General features: G+C 37.0%; 1 protein-coding gene across 2 annotated transcripts; it reads right to left on the bottom strand.

The window, feature by feature from the left end:
- Positions 1-582: 582 nt before the first annotated feature.
- Positions 583-11,217, bottom strand: LOC139967808 (negative elongation factor E-like). Of its 2 annotated transcripts, none has more exons than XM_071971904.1 (8): positions 11,055-11,217; positions 8,659-8,734; positions 8,202-8,260; positions 6,155-6,354; positions 5,503-5,567; positions 4,866-4,995; positions 3,656-3,816; positions 583-3,041 (listed from the first exon to the last, which is right to left on the bottom strand). In XM_071971904.1, the coding sequence occupies exons 1-8, from the start codon at positions 11,124-11,126 to the stop codon at positions 2,971-2,973; spliced, it is 834 nt and encodes a 277-aa protein (XP_071828005.1). In that variant the 5' UTR covers positions 11,127-11,217; the 3' UTR covers positions 583-2,970. The 2 variants fall into 2 exon arrangements, with proteins under 2 accessions (XP_071828005.1, XP_071828006.1); XM_071971905.1 differs by lacking the exon at positions 11,055-11,217 and adding an exon at positions 10,836-10,859.
- Between the last annotated feature and the right edge of the window lie 1,182 nt (positions 11,218-12,399).

Below are 12,399 nucleotides of genomic sequence, written 5' to 3'. Positions count from 1 at the left end.
ACACGTTGCTTGACATAACCATTGAAGTAATATATGTCTGGGGACCAGGCACTATCCGCAATCTTCCCGGATAAAACCAAAACACGGAATAGTTATCACATAATAATCTAGGCAAGTACTGACTGCACGCAAAATAGTTCTGCGGAATCGTATCCTATATATATCAAAATGACCAAAATCAGCTGAAGCAGTCGCTGCATGATTTCGTTTTTCTGACCACAACCATTTGGCCCCCATTATGCCCTCCTTGGCGATACCACTGCTAAGGAAGCCAGGTGATTTGAAGCTACCAATCAACCTTTTAATATTAGCCCAAATTTTACGGGAACTTCAGATACTTATCTGAACCAACTTTCCCTGAATCCAGTTGAGATTTGGGTACCAATTAATTAATACAATACTGATGCCTTCCAGTACCTGGCTGAACCCCAATCCCCTCCCCGCACCGATGAAACATGAATATTTTAGTCCGGTAGCTCGCATCTGGTACTCAAAATGCGTCAGTACCAGAGTTAACTGTACAACCACTCAGACATTTTCAGCTTGCTTTAAGACTTAGGCAAACAAAGAAGAGAACAAATGTTGTTACATTTCAGTATTATCTATTACATGCACTCATCAGGAATTTTCCAGGGAGTTCCTTTTGATGTTGTCTGGACATTTCTCGTTTACTTCAAGAAAATTAAATATAACCCCCTCCCCACCAAAGTGGCGTACACAGGATGTCAAAATTTTCCCGACTAATTTAGGTAAGTGCCTAAACCTTTATGGGTGGATAGTATGAAGGAGGGTGGTGCTGCCTTGGGGTTACTGAAGTCGACTCCCATGTTGAGGGTCTGGGGTCTCATCCGGAAATATTTTAAAAGCTTAAACGTCAAATTGTGTATTCTGAGGCATCTTTGGATTGTAAAATAGGTCTATACAAAGTAGCAAAGACTGTATTGCAAAAGAAAAAAATAGGGGTGGGTTTACAACCATCGTAGCTGTTTAATTCTTCGCCGGCTGAATGCAAAAATTCCCCCACTGAACCGTTTGCCCGATTTGACAAAGGGAGGTGTGCCTCTCCACCTTAGCGCATGCCACTTACCCCACCACCGTTTCTGAAAAACTTGTGTTGCCGAAATTGAGACCACTGCTATTGCAAAGTAAAAAATCCAGTACCAGACTAGTGTGGCTAATTTTTTAACTATATTATGATATACCGTATATGATATATCAAGGTCATTTCCTGTAAATGCATTGTATCTAGGGAGTCAGTTACATTGAAAGCAATAATGAAGTACCATTGGATATAGTTTGAGAGTCCTGTTGATCAAGATCAGCAATTAGGTGTGATAATCTTGTCCACATTAAGGTGACCAAGATGTCTTTACTCAGCGACCCTTCTATCAATATTTATGTCCCCCCTCCCCCTACAAATAATGCAAAATATTGGTTCTGAATCAGTGTGTATGGGTTATATAAATAGCAAGAAATCTCTTAGCTTTAATGTAACACTAAATATCATGAATTTTACCTTTAGTTATGTGAGGAGGAGGGGCAATGGAGAAGCAGAGTCTGAGAATGGTAAGTCTATATACACATGATATGTCACATCACATGGCCTATATTACCAAAGATTTTGCACTGATTTTGACATTAATTTTGCAATTTTTACTAAAACCCTCCAAATTATAGTTAATCAGCTTGATAAGTCGATGGTTATTTCAAATTAGGCAGAAAAAGCAAAATATTTTTCAAATTTTTTAAGTTAACTCCCTTTTTAAATGATAATTTGCGAATTTAGTTCATCAAAATGTGTCTGGATGATGCCATTTCCAGAATGCAATGCTTTAATACTCCCTTCTTAATTTTTATTACATGGAGACATCTTAGACAATATCATAGATGGCATGTAAAAGTATTAATTTTGTACCGACAGACAGACCATTGAATGCCGCCAAACCTAAATCAAAACAGAACTAAGGATACAGTTGAATCTCTGTAAACTTATATGTACAAGTAGTTACAAATCTCAAACTGGAAATAATAAGCTAGGGTAATATGAAGGGGATCAATATTGGAATATACTGGCACAAACAACCCACTGATTTCTTAAATACAATACTATGATATTTATACTTCACCACTGTTCAAGGTTGGGGACAAAACATGAACTTGACTATGCACAAAAAACCGCACCCATAATAAACCTACTTTAAAAGTCCTAGTGGATGGCCGGTTAACCCCCCTTCTCACATTAAGGGGATCAGTTGGTTCTGAAACATCAATCAATTTTGTAGAGGTTCATAGTTGAAGGAGCTTTAGTCTGGGACAGCATGATGAACAATGATAACATTGTATCTCCTGTTTGAGAATTCTCCAATCAATACTCTCTTAACTGTGGCTAGCAATTGTGATTAACAGAGCTCCAGTCAGAACTCTCTCACCAATTGTGGTTAAAAGAGAAGTTACTACAGTAAGTAAGAGCATTTAACTACCAAATAGTAAAATTTGTTGCACATTAGAATAAAATAGTTCCATGGAGAATATTACAAAATGCTCATATCGCAGACATCAGGTCACATATTTGCAGAGAAGAGAAACTTATGGCTTTCTTGTTCAAACTTTGCCAAAACTAATCAGGATGGCCTCACATACTTAGAATCCCACAGTTATAAAGATCTATGAAGCATGCCCTCAATTTTCTTGTTCATGATAGAAACATCACTTAATCTTCTAATCTGTGACACTTAATGGTAGCCATGACATCACATCAAAGTTCTTTTTATGTTAGCATGTCATGCATTATCTGCAATGATGTAGTAATTACGTGTAGGTATGTATAGGTGTACCATGTATGAACAATGCCACATATATCTGTGTTATATCAGCCTACATTCATATCACTAAAAAGCAACACGGTAAGCATTTTGTCTTTGTTTGTAAGCATGAGTTATGTGGTCAGCATCCTGTACGAATGATGAATATTCAACTGAAGAAGTCATCGTATTGTTTCACACTCCGTCTGTCTTTATGTCTTTCTGTCGTCAAACCGGTAGCTGTAAGGGAACACAGAGATGAAACAGTTAAAGTCAACCTGTTTATAGGGAACCATCAATGCTTTAAGCAGCACTTAATTAATAATCTTGCGGTAGCTTACTCTACCATTAAATGGAGCAAGAAGATATAGTCTAATACTTGAACATCGTAACAGAAACAAGGAAAAATATGCAAGTATTTGCAACTAAGGAGAGATATGACAGTACATTAAAGTTGTGACAGATCCTCATAAATTGAAAAGAATCAAACTCTAGGAGGGACAGGATCATGTACAGTAAGTAGTTATTGCAGGAACAGAACAAAACATATCCGCCGACAAATACATGCAAAGATCAAGAAAAAAATCAAACCTAAGAAATGGGGCTACTAATCTTAAGCCAAACAGTACAAAATTGGGTTTTACAAGTGGGCTTTCAAATTCACAATGTAACTAACTTCTCAGCTCCATACAGACCCTGTCTGCATTCAGTCCCGAATAGTCGTATTTCTCGTTGGGAGATGGTTATAACAGGACGGCAAATATGAGTATCAGCAAAGGCTATGTCAGTAACATTTAACAAATAATGCCTTGGTCATATAATAAATGGGACATTTCAGGAATAATGAGACGTACCAAGTCTTGTCCATGGTGAGTTCATATCTGTGGCAGCTTCTAGTAGTGGTTGTCTCCTCGCCATGGAAACAGTCAAGGTAATATTCTCAACCATTGTACCATTGACTTCCTCTATGGCTTTCTCAGCACTGTCAATGTTCTCGAACGTTACAAAAGCACAGCTGGGAATGGAACAAGAATCGAGTCTTTGTTGTTGTTTTACGAATCACGAGAACAAGACACATATATTTTAACAATCCCCACTTGGACCGATTAGTGATTGGAAGAGACATGTGGCTTTATAATTTGTGGAATATCTCATTCAGATTCAAGGACAGTCACCTCCAAAGGCAAACTATGACCATCAATTATTTGGATCTCTGAGCACAGCTTGCTACGTTCATGACAAAGAGAGAATACCGCGACTGAATAATTGAAACAATAGCAGCAGGTTTCCTGTTGGCTCTCTGTGTGTTGTGTTCCTTAAGTAGGATGGTTTAATTACTGATGTCTAGACGAATCAACTAACGGAAAACAAGTGTAAAATTTTACTGTGTTCATGATAGGTGCATTTTTAACAATATTAATTAGACTGCTACTACTTTTTCCCTGAATGATTAAAATCGAATTTACACTGCCTCTTTTACTTTGGTGTCTTACCATCTCATCTTTAATATTGAATAGCTTTTAACACTGTTGCAACTTTAACCCAATAAAATACATGAAATAAAATGTTATAATTATAGGGATGGCTAGTAATATACTGCAATTGATACTGTTTGAGTTTGTTGCCCTCACTGCAACTTTATCACTATGGCAAAGATTCTTCTATGTTATGGAACAGATAAAAAAATCAGTTTTATTAAAGCCCTGATTGCTCTGAGTTGACATTTATCTCCTTCACATGATCACTATGACTCAACATTAATAACCAAGGGTGAAACTTTAATGACAGGATGTTGTAATGACCTATTGTCTTTTGACTACAAAAACATATGAAGGTGACAAAGTAAATATAAATTACAGTTATTGAGTGTTGCACAGTATTTCCAAATTAATTGTTTTATTTCAAAAAAAATTTACCAGATTTTACACCAGTAATTGACCCTTTAATCAAACAAACATTTATGGTAAGAATCCTGAAATTTTCACAGATGAAGATTATCATCGTTAAGACCAGTCTTGACATCAGATATCTTGACAGACTTAGAAAAATATAAACAACACTTACTTTTTTTTTGTATCAACTGATATATTTGTGAATTTTCCAAAAGCTTGGAAGGCCTTTCGACACAAGTCATCAGTTAGACCGTATCCATGAACATAAACGGTATTACCACGTTTCTTTTCCATATTACTTCCTGAGGAGCAACAAAAAATGTTTCTTGTTTTTATGTTTATTCAACATAAAAAAGCAGTTATCACCAAATGGTCGTACAACAAACACATTTTTAAGTTCTATTTGATGACTTAATTATATTATATGTTTAATACCAAATCTTTGTCACACAAGCACATTTTAATCTCTCACTCAGAAAGAAAAGAGAAAGCTCTTTTCAAAAAATCTGTTTATATTTCCCATTTTGAGGAAGATCCTGCTAGCCTAGCAAAATATGATTCTCTAAGCTTTTATATAATTCCTTACTTGAACAGACTCAAGTTTAATAACGAAAAAGTTTATGCAAACAATTAACTAGGAATTTTAATGAATGTGCCTTTTATTCATCGTTAATTAATTCTGTTTTTTACACCTTACTTCAAGTACATGAAAATGAAAATGTCAATTGAAAACCATTTTGTTATAGATGGAGAAAAATCATTTAAACCAAAGTTAGAAACAAAAGTTGCGCAAAAAATATTTGCCCTACCTCTTCTCTCTCTTTTCTCATCATCATAGGGATTTTGTTGAGACCTAAGACCACCTGATACAAAGCTAAAGAAAAGAAAATATCATCTTTATTTGCATTATCTTTCAAAGCAAAATTTCACACATTTTTTGTGACAGTGTACTTTAAGAAGATGTTTCAATTAGAGGGATGAAAAATAAGAACAACAGACTGTTAAAATGAAATTAAAAGCAAAAGAAGGTTGACAAAACTGTCATAAATCTTGTATCTGGGAAATTCTTTGGTAATGGGAAGGACATCAACAAGTGGAACTTATGAATCATCACAGAATTCTATTTAACTTGAAGGATGAGTGGGTATATGTGTGAGACTGGATCATGGTGAATTATGAATGCAGGATGGGGAGGGTGAAGAATGGTCCAGTGTCTTGAAGCAGAGTTTACATGGAGAAAACGGTACTATGATCTCTCTTTGTTTCCGTAAAAAGCAAAAAGACTGACTAATTGGTAGTGACATTCATATTGACAATGCACAGCGGTATATTAAAAATCGAATAACTTTTACCATCACCAGCACAAAGAAATGATACAATGATACTTGTAGTAAAATTGCAAGTTTTAGAAAGAGAAATAAATGAGGTATTTAACTAGTGATATTTAACATTAAAACTCACTTATCGTAAAGGTTTTTGTATGCAGGTTTCCTTTCTTCTGCTGAGCTGGAGGAGGAATTTTCTTCCGTGGGAGACGGGTTACTCGGAGTCGGTGCTTGGCTAAACGGATGAAATGCAGGCGCCTTGTCTGGATTCTGAAGCCGTCTCTCCAAATTGGTTGAGCGCTTGAAACCTGAACCTTTGTTATCTTGCCTGAGAGCCTATGCAAAAAAATGTGAAACTGACAGTTACTAATGTTTCTTTTCTCGGCAATCAAAAATCTTCCGATAATATTACCAATCTTCAAAGTTCTGTTGGCAGGCAGAATAATTACATTACCCTGCCAAGTTCGGCAAGATGTAAAAAAAACAGCGAGCGATACAGCTTGGTTTATATTCCTCCGATAAGGAATAGTCTTACAAGTATGAAATAAGAACCAGAAATCAGAGAGACTTATTGAGTCACTGCCATGTTTCAAATGAGAAAACACCACTGCAGACAAGATTTTATGTTTACTGGCCATTGTTAACTTATAGGAGCAGTAACATTCTTAGACTCCTGTGAATCTACCATCATGCTCATCCATCCCGTTGTCCTCTGTTACATTGTTCGTTGTTCGGGTAATAAGTTCAGGATAGTGTTATTCGATGCTTTTCTTCTTTTATTATTGGACTCCACAAAATGCCACTGCTTCCTTTCACAATCACAAAACATCAAGCCTTCATCAACAACCTTTGCTACCTTCCAACCTTATCACCGCTATGCTCTCACACAACCTCCGCTTCTCCTTTTACTTGTTTCTCGTTAATACCTTCACTCCTCACCTCACAAAAGCCACAGCCCAACTCTCAAAACCCTTCTACCTTCCTCTCCTCATCTCTAGCTCTATCCTTTAACCCTATTAGCAAGTCTTTACATGTCTAAGTTATCCCAGCATTTTAATTACCTTAAGCTATCCCTAGGACATTCTTAAGCAGCTTTCTTCTCCTTACTTGCGGACTTCATAACATCCTCAAACGATCACTGACTTTCACAAACAACTACAGTGTTCTTATTTTTAAAATTGTCAGCTGGGCACTGTTTAGCTGCTGTCATGTGGAGGGATTGTCTCTCTATGTTTGACAGGTTATCGTTGACCAGGGTAATATTGTGATGCACCTTGAGCTCCAATATCGGTGGATATGTCTGCGCTTCATAAATCCTCAATATTATGATATTATTATTATTTATACTCACTAGGGTGGATCTATTAACCCGTGCATCCAAGTTTCTCTTTTGCAGTTACCATAGTTACAAGACTTTGACCTTAAATGACCTTTCACCCTCCACCAAATACTACACATTAATTTTACTCATTAATGTTTACTAACATACCCCATATGAAATTACCAAAGCTATATTTAGAGGTATATTGTTTTAACAAGAATTTTGGACTTTGAAATAAAGTAACAAAGAAATAAATTCAATACCGACGTACTATGATACATATTGATGGACAGTGCTTACTGTTAATTATTCAGTTTCTACGCTTATAGTTTTATCATATGCCAAGCATTCTGTATTCAGTTATGAACTAACAATGTGAACAGCACTTCCCTTGGTCATCAGTTAGTTGAACCTGATGAATATCTATGGTTTGAGATTAAAACAGTCAAAACAATAGACTAAAAAACTATGCATTGCAGTATTAGGTATTTAACCTGCAATTTAAACTTAGTTCTTTCATTATTTCCTGTAGTCATCTACCAAGTTTTCAAGTAATGAATTATTGTGGAACATGTCTGATATGATCTATCAAGGTCATTTATTGCATCATTTAAATTTACAAGTTTTAATTGAACTGCTTTACCATTGTACAGTGTTCTATTTGTTTTGTAATTCTATTATTCTCTTTTTCTTCATTCTTGACATTTCTTGTGAAACTCTTTTGTTTTGATGCAAGTTTTTATTCCATATTTGTAAAAAAGGGCCTTGGGGAAGATTTCGCTATGGCTAACAGATTTACTCTCGAACAAAGACAGAAAGACAGATGACAAAGTATTAATAAGATTTTGATTATTGTACTTACCTGAGCAGCCATTACTTTTTTGGCCATCTCTTTGGCCTCCTCTTGGTTGGTATCCGCAGCTAAAAGGATATAAAGAACGATAAATCAAAAGGTCACATGATATAACAAATGACAGGAATCACTCACATCAAGTCATAAAGAAAATGTAAAATAACCTGTCAAAGTCAAAGCGAGGTCCAATTGAATTTAATTCCAGCAATGACTTGCCGGCACTAAGTGACTTCTTTCGAGTTATCTGTTATCAGATTGCTGTGCTGTGATTTGTGTCTGCACTCTTTCCTACCTTCAAATCTCCTCCAAGCAAAGGACAAGAGTCTAAGTAAACACATTTATAATAATTAATGAAATATCTTGGAGGTTGGATATTGAGTTAAAAACAAACAGATAAAAAACTTTTCTGTAACAGTTTCATATTTCATAGATGACTGATTTTGATTTACAGAGAAAAATTACTTACACCTCTTGACGGGCTGCTGGACAGGGGCTGGTGTAACAGGTTTTGAGCTTTTCTTCATCTGTTGCAAAGCTTTTCTCTACAAACACAAAACATGCAAAATTGGAAGCTATTTAAAGTATGACATAATTTACCAAAATAATGACATTATATATAGATTACCTTACATGATGGTTCACATCAATGACCAACACAAATTGAATTGGCAACAAGTAAGTAGCTTACTAAGTAATTCACAGGCCACTCTTCTGAATGTCATCGCCTAGAAGTAATACTGTAGCAATGTACTGTAGCACTTCATCATTCATTTCTACATAGATCTCTAGAATACAACACTTTATGGTATGTGTAACATCTGTGCACATTGCATAATGAGTTCTCTTGTCAATTGTAGGCAGTAGCATGGTGGGTCCTATAATGAGGCACTTAAGACTATGAACTGGCAAAATGTATTCATTTGATGAATAAAGTTATATAAAGATATGCATGTTTAAATTTTTTTTGTATTTGACAAAACCTATAGGCTATTGTCTTGACATTAACTTCACAATGATAAGGACCTCAGGAATGAAACGCCTCTGGAATTCACTTGGATGATCTTAAATGAGTTAAAATACTATCCTGGTTCAACGCTTATACTATTACTAGTAAAATAAGAAAGTTTTAGCAAGAATAAGTTTGGGACATTTCTTTCCTTACGTGGACAATGTACTCAAGTGTACAGTGAATTATGTAGCCTTGGCATCTCTGTGTGTATACAAACAAATAACAGTATGCCGAGGCCTAGCACTAGCATAGTAAAGGTTTCATATTTGACGCACCGTGACCTTCACAATTGACGCACATTCAGATATTACTAGCAACAATACAGCAGGCAACCTAAACTTTTTGCAGTCAAGCAGAGTTACATTTTTGATGAGTTTTAATCCATTTCAGGTATATGCTGATCAAATTGTGTTTTTTTAAGCTTTCAACACATTTTTTCTTGGCATTTAGTAATCTTACTCCCTAAAGTTAACCAAACCTCAGTATAATACCACTACTCTCTGGGACCTGACCTGTCAGAGCTTAGAGGCTCAGAGCATAGCAAACAGCATTCAAAGTCAATGGATGTATGCTTAAGCCTAAACTACAGTTAGCTTATCGATGAATGTGTCAATTTAGGGTATGAAAGAACTTGACACGGCAGACATTTTGTGGTCAAATTCTGCTCAATTGTACGTTGCGTAGGCACAGAATGTTCAAGAAATATTGGTACAATTATAGAATACAGGGCCATTCATTAACTCTTCCCAGCATCCGGATGCGCGGATGCGCGGTGAGCCTGTACATGTCCGTATAATTACACGTATGAAGCCCTCTAAAATTCCATCACGTATTTCATTTTGACTCCGCATCCGCGCATCCGCGCATCCACCTCGTGAGTACTAGGAAAGGACATAAATAATTTTCGAAAGTTTCCCCATATACCATCACGTATTTCATTTTGACTCCGCATCCACGCATCCGCGCATCCACCCCGGGAGTACTAGGAATGGACTTAAATAATTTTCGAAAAGTTTCAACATATGCCATCACGTATTTCCAATACTGAAAGTCCCGTATGTACGAAGATATTCTACATCAATAGTGTGTCTTTCTTAAAAGGCATCCGTACATGTGTGACGCCCACTAAAATTCCGGAAGTACTAGGAAAGGACTTAGGAAACTTTTGACTCCGCATCCACGCATCCGCGCATCCAATCAAAAAGAAAGAACTGGGACTTTGACATATTTTACTTACATACGTACTGGGGTGAGACTGAGCATCCGCGCATCCGGATGCTCAGATAGAATCATCGAGTGGCCCTGTATTCTATAATTACTCCGAAATATTTTGAGATCATTACATCACACATATGAAAACGAATACAGTTGAGTGACTTCAATATTTCGTTGATAGACATCGTTAATCAAATCCTTAGGCTTAAGTGTGTCAATTATGAGCCCACCATGCAGTACTGATACTTGTAGTAGTACTTTTGTAGTAGCAGAAGCGAACTCATATTAACTTAAGAAGTTACTTAGGCCTAGGCCTAGGCCTAATTCGAGTTTAATAATGATGATTTTGATGTAGCTTGCAAATTTACTGTACATCATTGTTTGGCTTCACTTTAGTGAAAGCGCATTGGGAGACTCACGTTTGGCTTGCTATGGTAAAATCAAGAAATGTCCGGCAGTGCATAATAGCTCGACTAGGCCTACCTGCTATATTACAACTAGCTACACTAAGGGGGACTCTCGTGGAAACGCTCCACATGTTACAATATTAGGGTATGCCAACCCTAGCGCTAAACATAAGGGTGAAAAAACAAAATAAAACACAAGAGTTGCAAAATCTATGGTACACTTTAACGCACCTTTTTACGCAGTATCGAATACTTGTTCACTAACATTTCCTCTTCTTCGGTTAATTTGTTTGGGAAGGCCATTTTTAAGAACAGAAAGAGAAAACAAATTCTAGCGGAATCTACACACAGATCATTCACACAACGTCAAATCATCTTCAAGTTATTACCACTTTCATTGTAGGATTCAACCTGGGCTTTCACAGTGATGTCTAGCGGAGGCACTGATCTATGTATATAGGGTATTGGTCAATGAACGGATGGCTAGTTTAGTTTAGTAGGGGAAAGGGGATGAGGAAAGACAGTCAAGCCCCTATCAAGGACCCTATTGGAGAGACAAAACACCAGACATAAATGGTGTGAAGACTCGCGCAAAAAGAAACGTCTAAAGCCGGTAATTTGACCTAGTCTCGAATGAGGTGTAACAGAAGTGTTAAACACCATCGATCCCAGAAAATACACACACAGCTTGCTACCGTCGGTAATTAGACACTAGTGTACAGTCAGTACATACAGCTGCGGTCAATACCCACAGCACAGTATACAAACGATACAGCGATGGACATCTCAGGTCCAGCTAAAGATAACAATTAGGTATCACATTTCATTACTGTCTGCATTTTGTAGCGACACGAACAAAGCGTCACTTGCAAGCAACAGAAAGTTAACTTTTTCAGATGGCTGCACGCGGTTTGGGGCGAGTCTAAGTTATGCCGATCCTACTTTGTGACTTTTGGAGTTCAAGACAATGACCTCTGGTACTATTAGCAAACACGAAAAAGAAGGCGAAGGATAAATTGTCAAAACCTGAATCAAGTCACCACATAACCTCCTAAGCTCCAGTGTGGTGAGTTTCAACAGTTGTAACCGCCTATAATAAGGAACACTCTTTAAGGAACTAATCATCCTAGTAGCCCTCCTCTGGACCTTTTCGAGTACTTCCTTATCCTTAGCAAAACATGGGTTCCAAGCCTGCACAACATACTCCAGATGAGGCCTAACCAACTGCTTATAAATCCTAACTACCATGTCCTCTTTCAGAAATCTGAAGTTCCTCTTGATCATACCGTCTTGATGCAAGGAGACTGGGATTGAGAGCGGGGATCAGTCGGTTCGTTGTTTGGCTTTCAATGGCCAGGTTCTTTCCTGGTGACTTTCTAAAAACAATATCTAAGGTGAAGCATTATATGTTCCCTTTCTAGAGGAACCGTGATACACACCTGACATCGTTGACCGGTGACTGTGTGATCCTCGTCAGGTGTATATCACGACTCATCTTAGAAGGGGAACATAATGATACTTTATAGAAAAGTCACCAGGAAAGAACCTGTGCATTATAATTACGAATATATACTCA

The sequence above is a fragment of the Apostichopus japonicus genome, chromosome 5 (assembly GCF_037975245.1).
Source record: "Apostichopus japonicus isolate 1M-3 chromosome 5, ASM3797524v1, whole genome shotgun sequence".
In the NCBI taxonomy this organism is placed as follows: domain Eukaryota; kingdom Metazoa; phylum Echinodermata; class Holothuroidea; order Aspidochirotida; family Stichopodidae; genus Apostichopus; species Apostichopus japonicus.
This window is presented reverse-complemented; position numbering and strand designations above follow the sequence as displayed.